Source organism: Heloderma suspectum, chromosome 14 (assembly GCF_057233095.1).
Source record: "Heloderma suspectum isolate Gila_16-S chromosome 14, 16-S_ref, whole genome shotgun sequence".
NCBI lineage: Eukaryota > Metazoa > Chordata > Lepidosauria > Squamata > Helodermatidae > Heloderma > Heloderma suspectum.
The window spans coordinates 12,067,651-12,094,053 of record NC_139471.1 but is presented as its reverse complement, the minus strand read 5'-3'; the positions used below and the strand labels follow the sequence as shown (position 1 = coordinate 12,094,053).

Genomic DNA, 26,403 nt, shown 5'->3' with positions numbered 1-26,403 from the left:
AATGTAGCCTAATTCCAGAAGTGAAGGTAAGATACAAATCTCAGAATACATTCAAATTCCTGTGCAGAAGCTGTGCTTTGAACACTGGTTACTTCTCTTGTGATCCTAAGTGAGATTCCTCTTTGAGCAATGTGATAAAGAATTTGCCCCATAATATTCAAAACATTGCCCTGTTTTGAAATTCCTTGAGGCTATGATGTGTCCTTTAAAATAGCAGCTTTCTCCATTTACCTGCCATAGTCACCTTCATGGTTATTTTAGGATCCCTCCCTGAATATTCAGATTAGTTTAAAAAGTAAGTCTCTAGTCCTTTTACTTGTACAGATGTAAGGAAAAGCATGTAGGCAGCATTCTACCCAATTCATTAAAAAGCAGCACAACTGCATAACTTCAAAGATATTCGGCTTACCCGTTTAGGTTCTGCAGTTATTCGCAGCCAGCTTGCCACAATTTCTTTGGCTATATATCATAGAATAGTAGGGTTGGAAGGGGCCTACAAGGCCATCCGAGTCCAACCCCCTGCTCAGTGCAGGAATCCAAGTCAGAGCATCCCTGACAGATAGTTGTCCAGCCTCGTCTTGAATGCCTCCAGTGTGGGAGAGCCCACTACCTCCTTAGGTCATTGTCGTATTGCTCTAACAGGAAGTTTTTCCTGATGTTCAGCCGGAATCTGGCTTCCCATCACTTGAGCCCATTATTCTGTGTCCTGCACTCTGGGATGATCGAGAAGAGATCCTGGCCTTCCTCTGGGACAACCTTTCAAATCCTTGAAGAGCGCTATCCTGTCTCCCCCCAGTCTTCTCAAGACTAAACATGCCCAGTTCTTTCAGTTTCTCTTCATAGGGCTTTGTTTCCAGTGCCCTGATCATCTTTGTTGATATCTACCCATTTAGCTGCAAAGGAAGACTTTTCTTTTGTACCTGCTTAACTACAAACCTGTTGGCATTAATGACAATAGCGACTGTTTGAACTAGAACAACTCTTACTGCACCCACATCCTCTCTGACTTATCCCAGAGTTCCGAATGCAATACAAATGGGTCTTACACTGTGACTCTAAAATAGTAGTATCGATTACACAGGAGAAAGACATGTATCCATTACTGATGATCAATACCTACTTAGGGAAAATGCCAGTTGAGCAGGTTGAGTTGGGAAGAGAGAAACTATATAGCAATTACTCTCAAGTTATTTCTCTTGAATACTTCTATCCTGCCCTTCAACAAAGTTCTACCAAACAGTTTAAAAATACAAAGAATTAAAAACACCTAAAAGAAAAGATAAAAATACAAATCTGTAAAAATATAAGCAGACATTTAGTCTGCTTTAGCTCAGACTCATTGGGGAGAGCTGGATGGTAACAGTGGAATGTGAAGAGGTTACCACGGTAGTATAAGGGGTGGCCAAAGTCCAGCACCATATTGATGCAAGCAGATGTTCTCAGGGGCCCAGGGGTGTGTGTGTGTATCATACAAATATCCATAACTGCTTGGGTGCAGGCCTATAAGTTCGGATGAGCACACACCCCTATGCCCCTGGGGTGTACTTTTATCAGTCCACTTGAGTAGCATTGTTCAAGGCCCTTCAGTACTGAAATATTGTCCCTCTATAACAGTACTGTCTCTCTAATTCAGCAGTGTCTCTATCAGGGTTGGGGAACCACTGGCCCAATAGTTTCTTTCCCAGACCTTGCCTAATGCTCAGCACGAGAGAAAGGCAGCCTTTCTCGAATGCTGAGCAGGGAAAGGCAGTCCCTTTCTCTGTTCAGAGAGAAGCATGGATCGATTTTTTTTTTCTTTTTAATCTAGTGGAGCTTTCAATCATACAATTGCTCTGCCTGCAGCGTTCACTTCAGGGACTGTTTTGCTACCTTCTAATCTGTTTATCTACCAGGCCCATCTACATGATATTCTTGTACCAAATTGTTATGGCATGAAAGAGAAAAAACTGTAGAACAGTTTAGTGTCTGGCTTTTGATTATTGCAGTTTCCTTATTTTCAAACCCACTTACGACAGGAAGGCACATCTTTAAAGCCGAATGTTAATGTTTTGGTCACTTTCTGTGTTCTTTGTTTCCGTTTTCTTTAAGTATCTTCATCAGATCACATCTGTATTTCAAAGCAATTTTGTAAAAGGCAAATGGTGCACGGGGGAACTCTTAGGCTGATTTGGTGTCATGTGGCAAACCATAGTTTGCTCTTATATCTGCACTATCTAACCTGGGTCGTTCTTACCCTCTAAACCAGAATGATCCCTGGTCTATTCAGGGTTTGCAGTTCTGATTCGGAGGCCAGTCCTAGATGTAATGGCGAACTATGGTTTCTGCAAAAGAGGAAGCAGGGTGGGAGCGTGTAAGCCAAGAGTTGCTCATGTAATGTCAAGCCATGGCTTGACATTACATCCAGACTGGCTTTCTCCATCTTCTGCTGTGTTTCCGTCACATGTAGATTTCTCTATCCAAGTCTGCATCCATGTTCCTTTGCAAGTGCTTCACACGTAGACCACCGGCTTTCTTTTTAAAAGCAGCTTATAGGAGCTGCAGGTTCAATGGAATGTGCCACTGTCGTCATCGCAGTTGGAGAGGCCAGCTTAACTGCTTGTTCATGAGAGCTGTCATTCGTAGAGGCATGCTGTTCGATATCAGACATTACGGTGCACAAATTAGTCATCATACTTTTCACTTCGGGTTGCTAGGCTTCATCCTCATGTCCTCCAGGCCACCCAACAGCCACTGCTTTCCTTTGTTCCCAATTTGGAGCTTCCATGCGTGGTGTACCAGTTCATACCACTTCCACTTCACTGTGCCCCTTCCCAAGGTAGCAGCTTCCCTTTCCACTATGTGTCTCCTGCAGCATGTGAAGTGAAGACTTTGCACTTGCCATAACCATATTCACACAATATTTGCAGTGTGTGGGAGGCACGCTCAAAACTTAGGGATGGATTAATCTGTCTATGGGAAAATGAGGAACCAATTTTAAATTCAGTATTGTAAATTCAATTAATCCTAAATTTAACAGGTTTTGTTAAAGTTCACATGAAAATTCACATGCATACATGCATTTTAAAATACAGTTTTGCCTAAACTGCACCTTTTTGGCAAGGAATTTTCCCAATATGTTTTTTGTACATTACATTCACCAATATACGCATATTTCTGTGCATTATTTGATTGGAGAACAATTGTAAAATTTGGAGAAGTGTGTATTTTGAAGGGTAACTGGTTTGCCAGTGCGAAATTAGGTAAATTGGCATTAAAATGTGAACTGCATGAATTTTCCCCCCATCCCTACCTTACATATTACTTGGAGGTGCATAGGGTTAGTGTGTGTGTGTGTGTGTGTGTGTTCAAAAACTTGGTGATGGAAGTAGGGCACCTTAAAGAGTATAGTTTAACTCATAGCAAGGTGTGTGTGTGTGTGTGTGTGTGTGTGCGTGCGCGAGAGAGGGAGGGAGGGAGGGAGGGAGGGGAGAAGGCAGAAAAGAAAGAAGTTTCAGCACCGGATAATTTGAATGTGGGAGAAACAGACTGTTTTGTGGGATTCTGAGAGTTTTGCACTACAGCATTCCTGGTGGATCGCTTTCCAGCCTGTGCTTAAATACCTTCAGTGAAGGAGATCACCCATCACCTCCCAAGGAAGTCTTGTCCACTGTTTCAACAGTTCTTACTGTTTCTTCTAACGTTTAGTTTAAATCTGCTTCCCTGCAGTTTCCACCCATTGGCTCTATGCATGCACTCTGGAACAAGAGGGAACAAGGCTGATTCATCTTCTGCATGACAGCCCTACAGATATTTGATGACTGCCATCATTTCCAATAAATCTTCTCCAGGCTCTTTCAACCATTCCTCATAGGACTTGGTTTCAAGTGCAGAAAGAAAATAAGTTGGACTTGCTTGTGTACACTAACCATCAAAATGCATTCATTTCCCCCTAGGGCTTCTCCACACAGAGGCTTTTTATCCCATAATTTTACTGGTGCTTTTGCTTCTGGGTTCTTTGTGGGATTAAGATCTGCCCTTTACATGCACTTCCTTTCCCCCTGCTCCCCACCTTTATCTACGAGTTCTATATGTTTTATTATACAGCCACTAGATGGCGCTGTTATAGCACCATTTCCTCTTTACATGGACAAATTCAACCCGATTCAAAGCACTTCTTTTTATTCGCTCATTATTTCTGTTTCAAATTAAGCTGCAGAAATGGTTGGAAACCACGGGAGGGGTGCTGGAGGTTGATGATGTCGTGTAAAGGACCCACAAACTTCCGTGAGTAACCAATCTCAGTCACAGGATGAAAGCCTCATGTGGAGAAGACCCTAATGCTGGTGTGAAGTGGAGCTCTGTGCTCAATAAAATAGGTGTTGAACCCTATTAATCCAACTTTTATGAAGCACGTGATATTGAGCTAGGTGCTGCACAGCACTGGTGAGCAACATGCTGCCTGCGACCTGCCACGAGTGCCCTTCCCCCACTGTCCTCAGCCCATGCAACTACCTGCTAATACACATGGTACATGAGGATTGTCTTTCTTGCATGCCCTGTGTAACAGCAGAATAGGGCTCCTGGCAGCCCACCAGTCAGCTGTTTGGTGGGCTGGCAGGAGCCCAATTCTGGGAAATGGGTGTGCAAGAAGGACCCTCCTCATGCAGTTATTTCCTAGCAAAATCTCACCCCCATCACCGACTGTCCACTGAACTGCTGTTTGGGCATTAGCTGGGCATTAATAGCTGGGCATTAAAGTGTACAAGTGAAAGAACCAATACAGACCTGTGCCCACATCTTACCATCTACAAGCATGACACACAAGGGATATGGAATGGAAAGGAAATTATTAGGGCTGCAATCTGCTTAAAGAAATCTCAGTGGATTCAAGGTGTGCGCTTGCCAATTAATTTATTAAAAATTTGCAAATGAAAAAAAGTTCCAAAGAAAACATTCTTCCATTGTGTTGGATCCTGACATAGTTATGTTTAGAGTAGAACTATTGAAACCCCACTGATTTAGATGGGTCTGCTGTAAGCATAACTAAGTCTGTATCCAACTCTTCATTGGATTGGGTGCATGACCATTTCAACCCAAGGATCTGCTGTTGGATGAGAGGCCAGGGGATGCACATGTATGTGCATGCACACACATATATACGCATAATTAAAATGAGGGTACGACACATAGGCATGTGATCTTTGGTTGCTCCTGGTGTGGCTGCAGAGCCATGGGGTCCCCACCAACTGTCCCTCAGCAGCCCAGCGGATCAACTAGACTGCAGGAGGGGAAACACTAATTGGATATAAGAGCAGGGATCAGAGATTGGAGATAAGAGCGGGGATCAGAGATTGGAGATAAGAGCGGGGTTTCTCTTTCACTGCTAGCACTAACTAGGGAAAGCCCACTCTTATCATCATTGTCTGTCCCCCCCACACACACACATGCACACATGCACACACACATGCACACACACATACAGAGTCCCAACTAGTCAGCTGGTCTGCAGGGGAAAGGTGGTGGGGTCTTTATGGCTTCGTGAGCCACAGTGAGAGCTGCTGTGGGCCTCGTGCAGCTTCTGGGCCCTTGGTTGTGGGCACCGGGTTGTGCACCCCTGTTTTAGATTATGTCCATCTGTGCTATAGTAGGCATTGTTTTAGAAAAGGCATTCCTTCGTTTGTGTGTGCATGATAAGGGGGAATGCCTCTTCTGAAATGCTGCTTATGGTCTGCAGCATTTAGAAGTACTTGTATTAAAAAGACTAAATTGACTGCCTGATTAGGTCACCTTCTTAGTCAATCAAAATGTCTTTAATTGATTATATCTGACTGATTGATTGACTAAGTGTTACAGCCCTAGGAGCAAGGAATATATTCAACGATCAAAGAACCTGCTGATTTAAGACCAGAGTTAGGGGCTATCCCATGTTGGCTCAAGCTCCCCAAAGCCAGGAAACTGGAAGCTAGGGCTGATGCCGTAAATGACATGCCCCGTGATCAGTGATGGTGTTGTGCAATGTCACAAATTGTGCTTGCTCACAACTTACCCTCCATGCATCCACACTTTTCCTGGGTCTTTCAGGCCCAAATCCAGATGGGGAAGATGGGTTGCCTGGGATAAGGAAAGATGACCCATGTTGTCCTGGTCCTGTATTCCCTTATGAAGCATCTGAGCCTTACTGTAGGAATCCTACTGTGAGGTGACGCACACCTGTCTGTTGCTTACAGCAGTATCTGGAAGGATGGGTTAACCATTGAGAGGGAGCCATCTTCTAAAAGTAAGGCAAGGTGCTTCATCAGGTAATGCAGGACCTCCAGGAAAATGTGGGGCATCTTTGCTGACCAAGGAAAAGTGTGGGTGCATGGAGGGTAAGTTGTAAGTTCCCTGATTTTTTAAAAAAGGAAATGTATAATGACAGTGTTGGCAATTCTACCCTCTCCCCAATGTATTTGAATCTGCTTTCTTGCAAGTTTACCTACATGATAAATAGGATTATTAATACTTATCTAATGGTAATCATGATTCCATTTTAAGAATCGGGATTCCAAAACTTCCACAGGTAGAAAAGAGGCTGTCCTTCGCAGACATGTAGAAAGCCCTCTGCATGTAGAAAACCAAGAGAATGGTGAGGGAGGGGGTGGAGTTAGGGAACTCATCCACAGTTCCCTTCCTCATGTGTAGACCTTACACATGGGGAAGTATGAGATGTAAAATGCACACTTCTTCTGTTTGAACGAACAACAACAACAACAACAGGTTGCAAATGAGAATGGGAACGAGTTGAACTTTGAAGTAAAGTTTGGAGAATTTTGGTGAGCTTGAGCATCCCCGGTTCTCCCATCCTTACTTACACATGATGAGAATGACTGAATAGGGCTACATTCTCACAGCCATTTTAATAAGCATACATAGAGTGTGAATGCAAGTTCAGCATAACATGTGAATATACCTCTTGTCAGTGGCAGCTAGTGACTCCAGTTCTGAAGGGGTAGTGACTCCATTCAGGGTTTTAGTTACAACCAGCCAAAACTCTAAAGGTGCTATCCAAGGTGCTGAACCCATTTTTTGTGTGTAGATAGGGTTCACCACCTGTAGAGTTTTGGCTGGTGGTAACTAAAACCCAGAATGGAATCTGGAGCTGGAGTCACCAGCCGCCACTACCTCTAGTGTGAGACACAGTCTTTGCATGTTCTTTTCCCACCACATGATGCTAGCAAGGATCAGGGCCCTGGATTTCTGCTTTCAGAAACATGCTGTGAGGCACTGGATCCTTTTGCTCCCACAACCTGTGCCCTCCATCCCCAACCCTACCAAATTCTCTGAGTGTCAAACTGCATGTTACTTTACATCATGAGAAATGCCAGGTTGGATGAATCACAGGTCGGAATTAAGATTGCCGGGAGAATTATCAACAACCTCCAATACGCAGACGATACCACCCTAATGGCAGAAAGCGAAGAGGATCTAAAGAGCCTCTTGTTGAGGGTGAAAGAGGAGAGTGCAAAAGCTAGTCTGAAACTCAACATGAAAAAAACAACTATCATGGCATCTGGCCCCATCACTTCCTGGCATATAGAAGGGGAAGAAATGGAAGCAGTGACAGATTTTACTTTCTTGGGCTCCAAGATCACTGAAGACGGTGACTGTAGCCATGACATTAAAAGACGCTTGCTCCTTGGGAGGAAAGCTATGGCAAACCTAGACAGCATAGTAAGAAGCAGAGACATCACCTTGCCGACAAAGGTCCGTCTAATCAAAGCTATGGTTTTCCCAGTAGTAACGTATGGCTGTGAGAGCTGGACTATAAGGAAGGCTGAGCACTGAAGAATTGATGCTTTCGAACTGTGGTGCTGGAGAGTCCCCTGGACTGCAAGGAGGTCAAATCAGTCCATCCTAAAGGAAATCAACCCTGAGTGCTCATTGGAAGGACAGATACTGAAGCTGAAGCTCAAATATTTTGGCCACCTAATGCGAAGAGAAAACTCTCTGGAAAAGACCCTGATGCTGGGAAAGACTGAAGGCAAAAGGAGAAGGGGACGGCAGAGGATGAGATGGCTAGATAGCATCACGGATGCAATGAATATGAACTTGAGCACGCTCCGGGAGAGAGCGCAGGACAGGAAGGCCTGGCGTGCTATGGTCCATGGGGTCACGAAGAGTCGGACACGACTGAACGACTGAACAACAACAAAGCTAATGGGCTCTCATATGGATCAGGCCCCTAGAGTATTGGGTAGGGGCCTTTAACCCTTTGCCTTGTGCCTGCAGTTTACATTTCAATGGGATGCCTTTTTGGCAACATAAATTGGAGGCATGGGGGGGGGCTGATGCAGGTTGTTGGCGCAGCCTCCCTACCCCACCTCACAATGCCCAATCCAAGTAGTAACATGTCGCCTCACCTTGTGAGGTTGTATGTCATAACTAAAGAAATAGGCCATGCACATAGCATAACTAAAGAAATAGGCCATGCACATAGAAGCCATCTGTAAGAGAATTTCTCTGAAAACCTTGGAATACTGGCAGCATTCTAGCTTTGGAGTGAAACTGAAATTGCCCAACATAACGTTGCTGGAAGTTGCTGCCATAGGCTTTCACAGGGCAGAAAAACCTTAATAACTTTTCAACTGCTGTTCAGAATTCATCAAACCAATGAAAGGCACACCTCCTCAATAAGCGTGAATAATATACATCAGTTGTTTTTGCCAGAATTTGAAAGAAATGCATGATATGCAAAGATGCAGCTTGGAATAAAAAGGACAAATGTGTCAATTTTCAACAGTTTTTAATTTGCTGTACTTGAAGCAATTTGTATCGGATCATTTGAAATTTTGCACAATTGTAGACTTCATACAGTACATCATAGATGCTAAGTTTCAAGTTATTAGTTATTATTTAAGCAGTAGAATTTTGAGACTTACAATGGCAGAACCTGAGGGGGAGGGGGACTCACCTTAAGTAAAGGGTCCCTTCCATGCCTCTTTAACAAATACCTAGCCAAACATCAGTATGGCTGACACTGAGTTAAGCAAAGAACAAGTTTTGTAATGGGGTGGTGATGAGTTTATTAGCCACATTCTAAGAACAGACAAATTCTTCTCCGATCTCTAATTCTGCACAACTCCAGCTGATTGAGCCGGAAAGAGGTGGCCAGGGAAAACGAAGCTACTGTCTCATTTTTGTGACTCACCATAGCCCTGTTATGTTTATCCTGTAAAATGGTTAACATATTCAGTGCTAATGGGATGGCTCCATGGTGATACTATGGAGATGCTGCTATATGAACCATGCATGTGGCCACGGTGGAAAATTAGGACAGCCCCCCGCCCCCTGAGAAGGGGACAAATCAACACATAACAGGTTTTGACTTGTCTGGCTGCTGAGTGCAAGCATCGACCCTACAATTTTATGACATGCGATCTCCCTTGCAAAGCTCTTAATGTGTTCCAAAAGAAGCCAGCGTGGACTTCTTTCTCTCTGAATGGAAGGAAGACCTTGTCCAACATGAAATGTAAGTTGCGTGATCTTACGCTGTCGGATATACTAATAACAAACTTGGGTGCCGAGCGACAACAGCTGTGTAGCCAAAACAGGGCTACTGAGATGCAGATGGGAGGCAAACTGCACGATTGCGGGAACTTCCAACATTTGCAGAAAAGTAGAAAAAACAAGAAAAAAATATTTAGGACAACCTCATGCCCACGACCGTGTGGCTTTGAACTACAACTCCTAACAGCACCAGCCAACATGGCCAATGGACAGGGATTATGGGAGCTGTAGCTGAAAACAACTGGAGGGCACCAGGTTGGGGAAAGTTGCTTTGGGGGGGGGGAAATCCCTAAGGGGCAAAAACAGAAAACACCCCCCTCCCCCAAAAAGAAATAATAAACTCAAAACAGCCCAATGAGGACTGAGCATACTTAGTGGCAACAGGATGTTGAGTTTCTGTTGGAGAAAAATGGAAATGGAGCAGGGCAGGCTTGTGGGAGAGAATGGAATGGAGTATCTTAAAAGAAGTCATGTCTGTCTAGCTGGCTGGCTGGCTGGCTGGGATACTGAACTAGACCAATAGTGCAACATGTTGTTGCAGGTCCCACTTTTTAAAAATATTGTGTAAAAGAGGATGAGAGAAAAACATTGCTGAGATAACCAGCTAAACACAGACAAAACGCCATCGTCGTTCAACCCCATGTCTTCTCCTTTTCCCTCGGGAAATTTTGGCAGTTGTACTGGCAAAAACATGTTTGAGCTTGCTTGGAAATTCCTCAGGTCTAATTTCTCAGATTCTCCCGGGGGAGCTAAATTTGTTCCAAGGTCAACATTTCAGTGGCCTCTCTTCTCTAGTATGGGTTAAGAATAATGAATAATTTCCAAACTAGCAAGAGATGGCTGCCATCCTCTGCCCCGGCACCTGGGAATAAGCCCCAGTGAACACGATGGGAGTAAACACCCCTAGGACCACACTTTTAGTCCAGCAATAGGGAAAGAGATTTGGAATGCTCTTCCATGCAGATTTACAAGAAGTTGTGGCATGGAATCTGTCTGAAGTGCGTGATATAAAATCGTCATCGTCATCTTATACATCGCCTAAAATGTTCTAAGTGCCATACACACATTGAAATATAAGATAGTCCCTCCTTGCAGGCTCACAATTTAATAGACATTCTACAAAAGGAAAAAGGAATGAGGAAGGAAGAGGAAAGCAAGTGGTCATTAAGAAGTATCCTTTTATTTAATAGGAACTTGTATATTATGTTCATGTAAACCAATCACACACACAAAACCAAGAATTTTTAAGAACGTAACAACATAAAACAGCCATGTCAGATCATACCAAGGGTCCATCTAATCCAGCATTCTGTTCACACAGTGGCTGACCAGCTGTCAATGGGAAACCCACAAGCAGGACATGACAGCAACAGCACTCTCCTGCCCATCTTCCCCAGCAACTGGTGTACATAGGCTCACTGCCTCTGGTACTGGAGGGAGCACATAGCCATCAAGACTAGTAGCCATTGATAGCCTTTTCCTCCAGGAATTTGTCTCACCCTCTTTTAAAGTCATCCAAACTGGTGACTATCACTACTTCCTGTGGTAGCAAATCCCATAGTTTAACTCTGCGCTGTGTGAAGATGTCCTTCCTTTGATCTATCCTGAATCTCCCACCAATCAGCTTCATGGGATAACCCCACTGGGTTCTAGTATTTTGAGAGAGGGAGAAAAATGTCTCCCTATCCACATTCTCCACACCAGGCATAATTTTCTACACTTCTATCATGTCTCCCCTTATTCACCATTTTTCCAAGCTTAACAATCCTAGCTGTTGTAACCTTCTCTCATAGGGGAGATGCTCCAGCCCCTTGATGGTTTTAGTTGCCCTTTTCTGCACTTTTTCCAGCTCTACAATATCCTTTTTTTAGGAGCGGTGACCAGAACTGTGTACAGTATTCTTAGTGTGGTCACATCATAAGGGCAGTTTTATTCTCAATTCCTTTCCTAATTATGCCTAACATGGGATGTCCCCCCCTTTTGTTTTACAGCAGCTGCACACTGGGTTGACATTTTCATCAAGCTGTCCACCACAGCACCCAAATCTCTTTCTTGGTTGGTCACTGCTAGCTCAGATCCCATCAGGGCATACTTGAAGGTGGGATTTTTTTTTTTGCCCAACGTGCATCACTTGCTTACATTGAACCACATTGAGCATCTTTTGGTGTTGAACTCTGAGTGTTTAGGAAAACCTGATACCCCCATAACTGAGAGAGAGTCAGAGACCACAGACAAGGTCCTTGAAAGCAATTCTTAGTTTTATTAAAGAAGAATTTAAAATGAATTAAACACATCAGGGGAATTAGTATCATACATACAACCTTACAACAGACAATGGGTTTTTGAGGGTTGTTTCCCCCTCCAACAACCCAGTTTTAGACAACACAGCAAACCATGGCAACTCCTCACAGCTGGGAGTCGAATATTCAAAATGGCCATCGGCACATGCCATAGCTCACTGTAGCTCACTCATTAATTAAGCCACAGTGGGCTGCAGTGATCATGTGAACCCAGTCAAAGAATTTATTTCTCTTTTGTGCTGTGAGGAAAGGGGTGTGGGGAGTTGATGGGTAATATTTTTGCATAAATATCTCCTGATATCACAGGTCCAGGGGAGCAAGATCGCCTGGGGGATTTTAGTGATTTTGTGGCTCTATTCTGGTTGTACTTTTATACTGTAGTTTTAAGCTTTCATATTTTGTATTGTTTTATGTTGTACTTTGTGCTTTTAATTGTTGTGAACCACCCAGAGAGCTTCGGCTATGGGGCGGGACAGAAATGTAATAAAATAAAATAAAATAAATTCTCAATGCATTGAAATAACGCAAAGCCTTCTCCTTGGTGTTGCAGTGATCTTTAGACTTGCTTTGCTTTTGGCTTCAATCCAACTTGCCACATTCCAGTGCGTCCTTGAAAAGGAGTTCTTCTGCTCTTCCATTCCAAATGGTGAGTTCCCTCTCAAAGGCTTATTTGTGTTTCAACTTGATTGGGGAAGGCCTGTAACTCACTGGCAGAACACCCGCTTCACACGCAGAAAGTCCGAGGTCTGATCCGTGGCATCCCCAGTTAGGGCTGAGAAAGACTCCTGTCTGAGACCTTGAAGATCCACTGCCTATCAATGTAACCAGGCTTCAGGGATCTGCTTTTTTTTTTTTTTTTACTAGGTCCAAAGATTCACCAACTGAAGCCAGCTCCAGAACAGTGGCTGGGAAATGGATAGAGCCAGAGGCAAAATGGTGGTACCAGTTACCTGGAACACCCTATGAGCTAGACACTGGGATGACCTCCAGTCCATATATAAGTACAAATCTACAGCTGATCAGAGATGCTAACAGCATAATTTAGAAGGGGGAAAAAAACCCTCTTCTGTTCTTATTGTTGAACAATTCAGCATCAGAAATCCTTGCTCAGCCTTCCCCAGCCTGGTGCCCTCCATATGTTCTGGACATCAACACCCAGCCAGCCCCAGCCCTATAGATAGGTATCATGGGAGTTGTAGTCCAAAACATCTGGAGGGTACCAGGTTGGGGAAGGCAACCTTTGCTGATCTACTGGAAATCATCCAGGGACCCACCAGTAGGTCGTGAGCTACCTTCTGACCACCCTGGTGTAGACAATACTGAGCTATATGAACGAGTGCTCTGACTTGATATAAGGCAGCTGCCTGTGTTCCTAAGAGAGAACTCTAGAGGAAGAGGTTTCCCACCACATGACTTGTTCTCGTGACCAAAAGGCCATCCAGTCCAGCTTCCTATTTTGCAAAGTGGCTATGAGTCAGATGCCTCCAGGAAGATCAGAAGCAGGGCATGAAGGTGACAGACACCCCCACACATGCCCCAGCCCCTGATACTGAAAGGTGTTCAATCTCTGCAGATGGAAGTTCTATTCTTGGCTCTCACGGTTCACATTTACCAAGAATTAATCTCTTCCAAGGCAGAGGATCCTGTGGCCCTCCAGATGTTCTTGGTCTACCATTCCTATCAGCCCCACCTAGCATGGCCAGTTATCATCAGAGGCGATGACAGTAGTAGCCAAGAAACTGCAAGAGGTGAAGGCACTAATATATTGCAAAACAGAAGAGAGAAGAAGTTCTCAGCCAGGTGCCTGAACGAAATCCTTTATTCTGCCCGACACGTTTCAGAAGAGATTTCCTTCCTCAGCTGCTTTCTTTAGATATGTCAAAAAGAATCTTTCCTATGCATCTTCTATCTTGAAGTGCTCAAGAATTTCATGGCAGAAGATACATAGAAGAAACAGAGCAAGGATTCTTTTCAATATATCTAAAGAAAGCCCCTGAGGAAGGAAATTTCTTCTGAAACGTGTGGGGCAGAATAAAGGATTTCATTCAGACACCAGAGAACTTTTCTCTTCTATTTTGTGGTAATAGTAGTAGCCAACAAGACCCAGAGGGCCACAAATTCCCCAGCTTTAATATATTCCTTTATAAGGAGGACACTGAGAAGCTGGAGCATGTCCAGAGAAGAGTGACCAGGATGGCAAGGGGTCTAGAAACTAAATCCTGTGAGGGGTGGTTGAAAGATCTGGGTACATTCAGCTTGGAGAAGAGAAGGGAAGACATTATACTGATCCCAAATTATCTGAAGGACTGGCACGTGGAAGATGGAGCAGGCTTGTTATTTGTTGCTCCAGAGTGCAGGATTAGAACCAAGGGGTGGAGACTGCAGAGAAGCAGATTTCAGCTAAACTTCCTGATGATAAGAGCTGTTTGACCATGGAGCAGACAGCCTTAGGAGGCGGTGAGCTCTCCTTTATTGAAGGTATTTAAGCAGAGACTGGATGGCCCTCTGTCAAGGAAGTTGTAGTTTCATCCTGCATTTCACAGCTTGCATTGACCAGGGGGTTAGACTACATAATCTCGAACATCACTTCCAACTCTATGATTTTATATGTCCATCTAGTCTGGCATTCCATTTCTAAAGGTGGCAGACCTCTTGGCAGATCACCAGCAAAGCGCCAATCCTCTCCAGGAGAACATATATTCAGTGGCCCACTGTGAAACTCTCCATGTAAGAGACCCGTACCTTTTTAACCTGAAGGAAAAGGTTTCTGTGGATGTAAGAATAAAAATAGGGTAACAGGGAATAAAAATGGCCTCCGAAATAAATGTATTACATGCATTTTCAATCTGACCTTGCAAGGGTTCTATCAATTGCATCAGGACATGTGCTGGGTTTCAGATATGAACTGAAGCGAACCCTCAAGCATCAAAGTCACAATTTCTCCCTCTAGATTTTCCGGAAGGGCTGACTTCCATTGTATTTGTGGTCACTAATCTCGGAGTGATCAACTCGACTGTCTTCAATAGCCGAAGTTTGGCATCAGTCACCAGCCTCGCTCTAGCGAACAGCGGCATCACAAGCATCGAACCTGGAGCTTTCCGTGTTTTCCAAAGCCTCACCAAGCTCAGCTTGTATCAGAACAGTCTAACGCATGTGATGGCATCCTGGCTTTCCAGCCCGGGGCATTTAGAAAACTTGACAGCCGCTCAGAACCTCATTGCCAAAATAGGACCAGACATGTTCTCCAACTTTTCCAACCTTATCACGCTGAATTTGGCAAACAATCAGATCCATCAGATTGCTGGTGGGAGTTTTAAGAGCTTGTCCAAGCTACGATCGATTGACCTTTCTGGCAATAATTTAATGACATTAACAAGAGATGCGTTCCGTGGGCTGGTGATCCTGCCAGCAATGAGACTTGGTGGCAATCCATGGAATTGCTCCTGTGAACTTTGGGATTTTGGATTATTCCTCCAAGGTAAATGTGCTGGCAAACACCAGTTTTGATTCTAGGACTATGGAATGGGTGGCCCGTTTGTCCATATCGGGGAGCAATTTGCAGCGGCTGTTTATTTTAAAGATGTATGAATCATGCTCTACTAAAATAGGACTCTGAGCATGTTGTTGCTATATGCGATTGCTATTTATTGAGGCATTTGATATATTAAATATAAAAATCAAGGAGCAGGATGGTAGCGACTTGTTCTCTGTTGCTTCTAAGGGCAAGACTGAAACCAGTGGGTGGGAAATGGCAAGGAAACAGATTTCAGCTAAACATTAGGAAAGAATTCCTAACAGTACAAGCCGTTCAGCAGTGGAATGGAGGAGATGAGCAATCCTTCACTAGAGATATTTAAGGTTTGATGGAAATATGTCAGGGATGCTGCAGTTGCATCCTGCACTGAGAAGGGGGTTGGATTTGGGGATGTCCATTGCCAGAAAATGCTGCCCTTGTGGGGGTTTGCTGGATTTCTCTGATGTGCCCAACTCTGCTTGGTTTTGCCAGCCGAGATGCGTGGTTTCCCCGAGTTCCAGGGACCTTTAACACATGGGGGGGGGCGGCTCGGCCATAATTTGCGCAGATAGAGATTTGTGCAAATTACAGCCACAAATGTACTTTATTTATCTATTTACAATATTTGTATACCACTCCATAACCAGAACAGATTTGGGAGCAGCAAACACAAAAGATAAAACAGTAAAATAATGAAAAGATTAAAACACCACCATTAACAACATGCTTTTAAAAAAACGGAATGCCAATAGAAACCGAGACTGGTCAATTAAGGAATGCCTCCTGGAACAGTGCTGTTTTCAGGGGGCACTGCAAACAATACAGTGTTGGTGCCTGCCTGACCTCCAGGGGCAGGGAGTTCCAGAGAAAGAGGCTGCCACACTTGTTGAGCAAATTGAGCAAAGTTGTGTAATTTGTGCAAATTTCAGCTGTAATTTGCGTGAACTTGCATAATTTGCGCAAATTGCAGCCAAAATTTGTGCGGATGTTTTTTATGTGCATTGCCCCCCCCCCCACCGAAATTCTACCAGCTGGCCTGACTCATTGTTCACTAGAGTTGGGCCAGCTGGCAGAAGACGGAATGGAGTCCGGGGGTCCGAGGCAACGTAAGCTCGTTGAGCTCCACCCTCCAACCAGATTCCTCCAACATCCCCAGTATATTGTTTTTAGAGTTATCTGCTGGCGGGAGAGATGTGTTTTTAAAAGAAAGAGGTGGGGGTACAGGGAGCAGCCATCGGAATAGCAGAGAGCAGAGAGAGAGATGGCAGAGGGAGGCAGCTAGGTCACTATGGGGTGCCTGACTTAAACCAGTTGGTACCGCAATCTGCAAACATGGGGCCACTGATGGGGCCTTGTGCCCACCCACCCAGTTGTTCTTACAGGTAGGCCCGAAAGCAGTTTCAGACTCGGGTATTAAAGATATGGGCTGTCTGAAGGCAGTTCTTCAGCTAACTAGGTCCCAAATGATTTAAGCATCCTTCTCCAATTTGGTGCTATAGTTCCCATCATCCCCAGGCAGCATGGCACATGGTGCCTGAGGATTGTGGGGGTTGTAGTCCAATGCTTCTGGAGGGTGTCATGTTGGGGAAGGCTGCTTTAAGGCTTTAAAGGTCAAATACCAGCACTTTAAATCACCCACAGAAAACATAGGAACATAGGAAGCTGCTGTATACCAAGTCAGACCCTTGGTCCATCTAGCCCGGTACTGTCGGCACTGACTGGCAGCAGAGGCTCTCCAGGGTTTCAGGCAAGAGTTTTTCCTGCCCTACCTGGAAATTCCAGGGATCGAACCTGAGACCTTCTGCATGCAAAGCAGGGGCTCTACCACTGAGCCACAGCTCCTCCCCCATAAATAGGGCCAGAGAAACATCACAGGGTTCACAAATGAATAGCTACAAACAAGTGTTTAGCCTTGAGAAGACTGAGGGGAGACAGGATAGCGCTCTTCAAGGACTTGAAAGGTTGTCCCAGAGAGGAAGGCCAGGATCTCATCTCGATCATCCCAGAGCGCAGGACAAGGAATCATGGGCTCAAGTGACAGGAAGCCAGATTCCAGCTGAACATCAGGAGAAACATCCCGACTGTTAGAGCAATACGACAATGGAACCAATAACCTAGGGAGGTGGTGGGCTCTCCCACACTGGAGGCATTCAAGATGAAGCTGGACAGCCATCTGTCAGGGATGCTCTGACTTGGATTCCTGCACTGAGCAGGGCGTTGGACTCGATGGCCTTGTAGGCCCCTTCCAACCCTACTGTTCTATGATTCTATAAGTGCATCATCATCTTCATGCCAGGTATTGTAATTTTTTCAGAGCTGATCAATGCGTCACTGCTTGAAGACGCTGCTTCCGTCGTGTGCCACAGTCCACCGAGGCTGGAAGGAGTTCGAGTCTGGAACATCTCAGACTTGAACTGCCCACCGGAGATCCTCTCATCAGCTGCTGGGAACAGCTTCCATAAGGTTGGATTGCCGTCCTTGCTAGCCAGTTTAGGTACGTTTCAGTATGTTATTTTGTACGTTTCAGTATGTTATTTTGTACATGGTAACGCAACTCTGAAGACATTTAATGCTGAAGGTGGTCTCTGAAGCATCTCCCTTACTGCCATATTTCGTGGCACCTTCTCTAGTAATGTAGTTGTTTTTATGATATCTGGTTTTACAAAAGGTTTCTCTCTATCTTGGCTGTTCTTCTGTTTCTGCATTCAGTGGGGGGGGGAGGTATTTTTATATAGCACATGCTGCCTGAGACCTTGCAAGTTGGATAGACAATACTGTACTAGATGGATCAACGGCCTGACGTGATATAAAGGTGCTTCCTGCATTCATACACTATTCCCATGTCAGCTAGATGAACAATACGAATGGTCAAATAAACAGACACAGCTTATATGTGGACTTCAACTTAACTTTTACAGCAAAATCTGTCTGTCAATCATTCCTTCTCTTTCTGATGTTCAGGCTGGGAGTAGCCAAAACTGAACCACCCACACACAACAGGGAGGTATCAGCAGACTTGGGGAAAATTAAATAAAACAAAACCTCAGGAAAGGAAGCCCCCAAAATACCCCAATGAGGACTGTGTGTGCTCAGTGGTTACCGTAGTCTGACTTGACTGTTGGAGGGGAGTGGCAATGGAAAACTGGAGAAGAGATGGAGGGGGAGTGGCTGAACTCCTGAACAGCATCTCCCCACACTGCAACATTTGGTTGCAGCACCCTCTTGTCCATATACATTGATAGTAGGAATTCCAATGCATCGTAAAGGGAGTCTATGTTTCAGATATAACATTAAAACAAGGCATTTCTGGACACATAATATTGAATCTGTTTGCTTTTTAAAGCAGTGCTTTTTAAAAAGCTGTCACAGAAGAACTCATCATTTTTAGTGAACCATCCATATATTTGGTCAATGTGGATCTCCTAAATGGATATATGCATTTATTTCTGTATTTTTATCCTACCTTTCCTCCAAGGTACATGGCCCTTCTTCCCCCTCCCTCCAACCCATTTTATCTTCACAACAGCCCTGTGAGTAGTTGTGTTGCCAAGAGGCAACAGTTCTTTTGAGGATTCAGAAACAATGAACACACCAGTGGGTGAAGGGTAAATATTGTATTAAGCAAAAAGAAAGCAGAAAAACAAAACACAGTGTGTGCAGCAAGGAACTTCAAAGCAAGATCACAAAGCGTACATCCCTCCAGTCACTGGCAACCCCAGTCCATGACGAATGCACTGCCCTGGCCTGGCACTCAGCGCTTTCCACCTGCATAGACGTTTCAAATTAGGAGGGTCCCAGGGACACATATATTTACTGTGCTCACATTAATCCCTCCTTATATTCTGGTTGTACATCAATGACTTCAAGAATGGTTATACACTCTTGCAAAGTGAAAGGATTCGCTCTAGCAAGAGGCAGGAAGCCAATATATAACCTTGAGATCTCTCCAGAGGCTACCTAAAGGTAAATACTACACTCTCAGGCAGGTTTTTGTTGTTGTTCAGTCGTGTCCGACTCTTCGTGACCCCATGGACGCCAGGCCTTCCTGTCCTCCGCTCACTCCCGGAGTGTGCTCAAGTCCATATTCATTGCATCGGTGATGCAATCTAGCCATCTCATCCTCTGCCGTCCCCTTCTCCTTTTGCCTTCGATCTTTCCCAGCATCAGGGTCTTTTCCAGGGAGTTTTCTCTTCTCATTAGGTGGCCAAAATATTTGAGCTTCAGCTTCAGTATCTGTCCTTCCAATGAGCAGTCAGGGTTGATTTCCTTTAGGACTGACTGATTTGACCTCCTTGCAGTCCAGGGGACTCGTAAGAGCCTTCTCCAGACATTCCATGGGGTTTTCTTGGCAAGAATACTGGAGTGGATTGCCATTTCCTTCTCCAGTGGACCACATTTTGTCAGAACTCTCCACCATTACCTGTCCATCTTGGGTGGCCCTGAACAGGCAGGTAGCTGGCTCTAAGAAATAACAAGAAAGGAAGAAGCATAGCTGGCTTCCTAAAGTGACAGATCTCAAGTGGAAGTCTAGGCGCAGAAGGAGCCATTTGTTGTACACCACTAAACTTAACATAACAATCCTCTTTTGCATTTCCACTACACTAGAGTGATTGACCCACTGAACTTCACAGCTGACCAAGCATCCGAACCCAAGTTTCCTTTGTCGTAGTTCAACAATTGAAACCATGGGCAGGTACCCTGGTGCCCTCCAGATGTTTTGAACAACAGCTCCCATAAGTCCCGGCCAACATGGGCAGTAGTGGAGGATTATGGGAGTTGTCATCCAAAACATCTGAAGGTTGATGACCCCTGCTCTAACCACTACACAACACTATGTTCCAAATTACATAACCAATGGTGAAGTTAATCAGTATTGGCTTTTCTCAGGGGAAACCTGGTGGCTTTTGAACCTGGGATCTTCTGCAGGTGCGCTACCTGCACAGACCCTCCCAAAAGGCTCAGTCCTTCCACTAATTCCCTTTCCCCATGTTACCCTCACAACAACCCTGCAAAATAAGTTAGGATGAGAGTGACTGGCCCAAGGTCATCCAGTGAGCTTCATGACCAAGGGGATTGCAACCTAGGCCTCCCAGGTTCTAGTCCAGCCCCCTAACTACTATACTATACTGCCTCTCCAATACAAATTCATGTATCTGGCTCTGGCTATCTCTGGACCGGATCGAAAATGGCAACAAAATGAAGGGAATTATTAATACTGTAGTTCAATAGTTTTAGTTATCTGTTTTAAAATTAATATATCCTTTTAAAACATTAGAAACTACATTAAAGCTAAAGGAGATGCATTAATTTTAAAACCCAAAACTAGAACTGGTGCCATACTTTTGCCACCAAATACCATTCTATGTTAAATCTACCCCCATAGCACCCTTTTATTTCAACTGTCCCTAAGGTATTTTTACTCAGTCTTTGACTCACATAAACCAGGGGATAGGCAAACCTTTTGAGCCTGTGGGCAGATCTGTCATTTTGAAAAATGCCCCTGGCAACACCACAAATTGCCATGGAGCGGGGAGGGTTAAAATGTTGAGAACATCCTCCTTCCTGGCTTCTCTCTTTTCTTGATTTATGTATTTATGTATTAAATTTCTTAATCACCCACTCTGGGCGATGTTGTTGTTATTCAGTCATTCAGTCGTGTGAACGTGACCCCATGGACCATAGCACGCCAGGCCTTCCTGTCCTGCGCTCTCTCCCGGAGTGTGCTCAAGTCCATATTCATTGCATCGGTGATGCTATCTAGCCATCTCATCCTCTGCCGTCCCCTTCTCCTTTTACCTTCAGTCTTTCCCAGCATCAGGATCTTTTCGAGTGACTTTTCTCTTCGCATTAGGTGGCCAAAATATTGGAGCTTCAGCTTCAGTATCTGTCCGTCCAATGACCAGTCAGGGTTGATTTCCTTTAGGATGGACTGATTTGACCTCCTTGCAGTCTTGTAAGACTTGTAAGAGTCTTCTCCAGCACCATAGTTCGAAAGCATCGATTCTTCAGTGCTCAGCCTTCCTTATAGTCCAGCTCTCACAGCCATACGTTGCTACTGGGAAAAGCATAGCTTTGATTATACGAACCTTTGTCGGCAAGGTGATGTCTCTGCTTCTTACTATGCTGTCTAGGTTTGCCATAGCTTTCCTCCCAAGGAGCAAGCGTCTTTTAATTTCATGGCTACAGTCACCGTCTGCGGTGATCTTGGAGCCCAAGAAAGTAAAATCTGTCACTGCTTCCATTTCTTCCCTTTCTATATGCCAGGAAGTGATGGGGCCAGATGCCATGATCTTAGTTGTTTTAATGTTGAGTTTCAAACAAGCTTTTGCACTCTCCACTTTCACCCTCAACAAGAGGCTCTTTAGATCCTCTTCGCTTTCTGCCATTAGGGTGGTATCGTCTGCGTATCAGAGGTTGTTGACAATTCTCCCGGCAATCTTAATTCCAACCTCTGATTCATCCAACCCAGCATTTCTCATGATGTACTCTGCATATAAATTAAATAAGCAGGGTGACAATATACAGCCTTGTCGTACTCCTTTCCCAATTTTGAACCAATTGGTTGTTCCATGTCTGGTCCTTACTGTTGCTTCTTGACCCTCGTACAGGTTTCTCAGGAGACAGGTAAGGTGGTCTGGTACTCCCATCTCTTTCAGAATTTGCCACAGTTTGTTGTGATCCACACAATCAAAGGCTTTAGCGTAGTCAATGAAGCAGAAATAGACATTTTTCTGGAATTCTCTTGCTTTCTCCATGATCCAGTGAATGTTGGCGATTTGATCTCTAGTTCCTCTGCCTCTTCAGAACCCAGCTTGTACTTCCGGTAGTTCTCGGTTCACATACTGCTGAAGCCTAGCTTGTAGGATTTTGAGCATCACCTTGCTGGCACGTGAAATGAGCGCAATTGTGCGGTAGTTTGAACACTCTTTGGCGTTGCCCTTCTTTGGAATTGGAATGTAAACTGACCTTTTCCAGTCTTGTGGCCACTGTTGAGTGTTCCAAATTTGTTGGCATATTGAGTGCAGCACTTTAACAGCATTGTCTTTTAGGATCTTAAATAGCTCAGCTGGAATACTGTAATCTCCGCTACCTTTGTTATTAGTAATGCTTCCTAAGGCCCACTTGACTTCACTCTCGAGGATGTCCGGCTCAAGTTCAGTGACTGCACTATCATGGCTGTCAGAGACATTAGATCTTTCCTGTATAGTTCTTCTGTGTATTCTTTCCACCTCTTCTTAATCTCATCTGCTTCTGTTAGGTCCCTGCCTTCTTTGTCCTTTATCATGCCCATCTTTGCACAAAATGTTCCCTTGAGATCTCTGATTTTCTTGAAGAGATCTCTAGTCTTTCCCATTCTATTGTTTTCCTCAATTTCTTTGCATTGTTCATTTAAGAAGGCCTTCTTGTCTCTCCTTGCTATTCTCTGGAACTCTGCATTCAGTTGGGTATATCTTCCCCTTTCTCCTTTGCTTTTCGCTTCCCTTCTTTCCTCAGCTACTTGTAAAGCCTCATCAGACATTGCTTTCTTGCATTTCTTTTTCTTTGGGATGGATTGAGTTGCTGCCTCCTGAACAATGTTATGGACCTCCGTCCATAGTTCCTCAGGCACTCTATCTATCAGGTCTAATCCCTTAAATCTATGCGTCACCTCCACTGTATATTCATAAGGGATATAATTTAGGTCATACCTAAATGGTTTAGTGGTTTTCCCTACGTTCTTCAATTTCAGCCGAAATTTTGCAAGAAGCAGCTCATGATCTGAGCCACAGTCAGCTCCAGGTCTTGTTTTTACTGACTGTATAGAGCTTCTCCATCTTTGGCTGCAAAGTACATAATCAATCTGATTTTGATATTGACCATCTGGTGATGTCCATGTGTAGAGTCGCCTCTTGTGCTGTTGGAAAAGAGTGTTTGCTATGATCAGCGTGTTCTCTTGGCAAAACTCTATTAGCCTTTGTCCTGCTTCATTTTGTGCACCAAGGCCATGCTTGCCTGTTATCCCGGTGATTTCTTGACTTCCTACTTTAGCATTCCAATCCCCTATGATGAAAAGGACATCTTTCTTTGGTGTTAGTTCTAGAAGGTGTTGTAGGTCTTCATAGAACCAATCAACCTCAGCTTCTTCGGCCTCAGTGGTTGGGGCACAGACTTAAATTACTGTGATGTTGAATGGTTTGCCTTGGATTCATACTGAGATCATTCTATTGTTTTTGAGATTGTACCCCAGTACTGCTTTTCCCACCCCTTTGTTGACTATGAGTGCTACTCCATTTCTTCTAAGGGATTCTTGCCCACAATAGTAGATATGATGGTCACCTGAATTAAATTCGCCCATGCTTGTCCATTCTAGTTCGCTGATTCCCAAGATGTCGATGTTCAATCCTGCCATCTCATGTTTGACCACCTCCAGCTTACCTTGATTCATTGATCTTACATTCCAGGTTCCTAAACAATCCTGTTCTTTACAGCATCAGACTTTCTTTTCACCACCAGACACATCCACAGCTGAGTGTCCTTTCGGCTTTGGCCCAGTCGCTTCACTCTTTCTGGCGCTACTTGGAAATTCCCTCTGCTTTTCCCCAGTAGTATATTGGACACCTTCCGACCTGAGGGGCTCATCTTCTGTCGTCATATCTTTTAGCCTTGTGATACGTTCCATGGGGTTTTCTTGGCAAGAATACTGGAGTGGGTTGCCATTTCCTTCTCCAGTGGACCACATTTTGTCAGAACTCTCCACCATGACCTGTCCATCTTGGGTGGCCCTGCATGGCATAGCTTATGGCTTCACTGAGTTACGCAAGCCCCTTCGCCACAACAAGGCAGTTATCCATGAAGGGGCTGGGCGATGTACAATGGTACAATTTAAAACAGTAAAATTATACATTAAAACATTATTTAAAAATACCCTAACCCACCCCAAATGCCTGCCTGAATTACCAAGTTTTCAGTGCATGGCAGAAGCTCATTAAAGAGGGAGCATGGCAGAGTTCCCTAGGGAGGGAGTTCCACAGAGTGGGGGCCACCACAGAGAAGGCCCTCTCCCTCATCCTCACCAGCCTAGCTGTCCTCGCTGATGGGACAGAAAGAAGGCCATCCGAGGCTGATCTTGTTAAGTGGCCTGTCTGGTGTTCCTGGAGGCGCTCCTTGATCCCTTCCAGCTTTTGATTGTGGACACACTCTTGGTGAGCACTAGTGCACTCATAGCTGTAACACAGCTTGGCCCCTGGTATAAAAATTATTAGAGTATTCCATGATATCTTTTTGTATTGGAAAATTGCCATTGTATCTCTGTTTTGTTGGTGATGTATGTGTGTTTTTGAGCTGTCTTGATTTTTTACTCTCTTTTTTTGCCAGTGTTCACTTCCTTCACTGTATTGCTGTTTTGGATCTGGCTGGTGAAACACCATAATAAACAAGTTCAACCAAGCAAAGAAGCCACTGATCCAAGCATCTGCACAAAACCAAATAACCAGGCCGATTCCATGTCCAGGTGTCGACAGTCCGATGAAAGCATTAGAGCCACAGAGATGGGTGTGGCTTCCAAAACTCGAATGCTGAAAGCTCGTGCCAGCTCTGCCTCTGCCATTCTGCTGCGAACAGAGTTCCACCAGGAACAACAGAGGACCACTGGTTTGGCTGATGGAAATCTGTCCATGCCCTACGTGTTGCTGAATGACAAAATCCGTGACCGCAGTGAGGCCCTGCACAATTTTATGGAACTGTGGAATTATCAGAAACTGAAGGAGTGTCATGGAAAGGCATTTCAGAGCCACAGCACTGAGAAGTCTTTCCTAACTGAAGTATGTATAGAAACGCCAAGGGTCAAGGTTTCTTCGGAAGCAACAAAGGCAATATTGCAGGATAATGGGAGTTTGGGAACACTTGAGGAGGAGGTTGTTAAAGGCTGTGACAGTGTTGAGAATTCTGAACCCTTCTTATATTTAAGTGTTGTTACTGCAGCTGAAGAACAAGTTGATGCTGACCTCGAACAGGATGTGATTGCAGAAGCAGATGGAAACCACTTGGTCTCTTTGAAGCGAGCTTTCACATGGCCGTATGGAAGAGACAATCTGGGAAAGAAGTCAAATATGTTCAGTGTTAGAGCATCTTTTGTGGCACAGTACTTCCTGCCCACCTTTCACCTTGATGAGTCACTGGATGCTGAGAAGCCCGGACCTGATGAGCAATGGCTACATATACGTCCCAAGAAGGATCACCAGCTATGCACTGATGGTGAACCTGAGTTAAACAAAGAGGCAAAATTAGCCAAAGGAACCAGGCCTCCACCTGAGAGCGAATCAAAGGGAGACGCTGCTGGTGAGTCAACAGATGTTGAAAAATCACAATTCAACGAAGAACCACAAAGGCAGTGTGATCCATTTATATCTTCGAGAAAGGATGATCAAATATATGGTGGCAGAACCAAATTGGATGCAGAGGCAAAACCAACTGGCCAGCCCAAGGGTCCACTTTGGAAAGAATCAAAGGGAGCAGTTGCTGCTAGATGTGTATACAGCTCACAGTCTACAATCAAAGCAACCAAATGCTCTAATGATGTAAAAAATAAACAGTCATCAAACCCAGAATCTTCTCAGTCTGGAGTCTGTCATGAAATCCCTCCATCTCCACTGTCATCAGTTAACGTTGCTCTGGCAAGTTCTCCATATGATGGCGATGTCGTCTCACGGGAAAATAACGATCGCAACTACATCAACCTACTGCACGAAGTTGTGGAGAATCGTGGGAGGTGGACCAGGGAGAGATGGAAGCAGACCCATCAAATCCGTGCAGTCAACCAGCTCCTGACCAAATCCAAGTAGATCCCATCAGACTCCAACGTAATGCATCGTATACTAATCTGTATAGTCCAAAACAGATCAATGCTTTAAAACAAACAAACAAACAAACAGGATTAGTGAAAGATGCTGGGTTGACAGAAGAGGGTGCCTTTGGTGGCTTCAGAGAAACAGGTACTTCAGAAGCAAATGCACAATTCCTCACAATGCTGTTCTAGAATGCCTTGGACATATTCTGAAGCCACATTCTGAAGGTGAGAAGTTGTGT

General features: G+C 44.5%; 1 protein-coding gene across 1 annotated transcript; it reads left to right on the top strand.

The window, feature by feature from the left end:
• Positions 1-12,091: 12,091 nt before the first annotated feature.
• LOC146335698 (uncharacterized) lies at positions 12,092-26,159 on the top strand. The gene is made up of 5 exons (XM_084820771.1): positions 12,092-12,095; positions 12,376-12,471; positions 14,776-15,303; positions 17,654-17,833; positions 24,694-26,159. The coding sequence occupies exons 1-5, from the start codon at positions 12,092-12,094 to the stop codon at positions 26,157-26,159; spliced, it is 2,274 nt and encodes a 757-aa protein (XP_084676897.1).
• The last annotated feature ends 244 nt before the right edge of the window (positions 26,160-26,403 follow it).

Excerpts from the sequence above, each read along its gene's own strand:
- LOC146335698 (XM_084820771.1), top strand. Across the intron at positions 15,304-17,653 it reads TTTTGGATTATTCCTCCAAG|AGCTGATCAATGCGTCACTG; the intron begins GTAAATGTGCTG and ends TAATTTTTTCAG. Across the intron at positions 17,834-24,693 it reads GTCCTTGCTAGCCAGTTTAG|TGTTCACTTCCTTCACTGTA; the intron begins GTACGTTTCAGT and ends TTTTTTTGCCAG.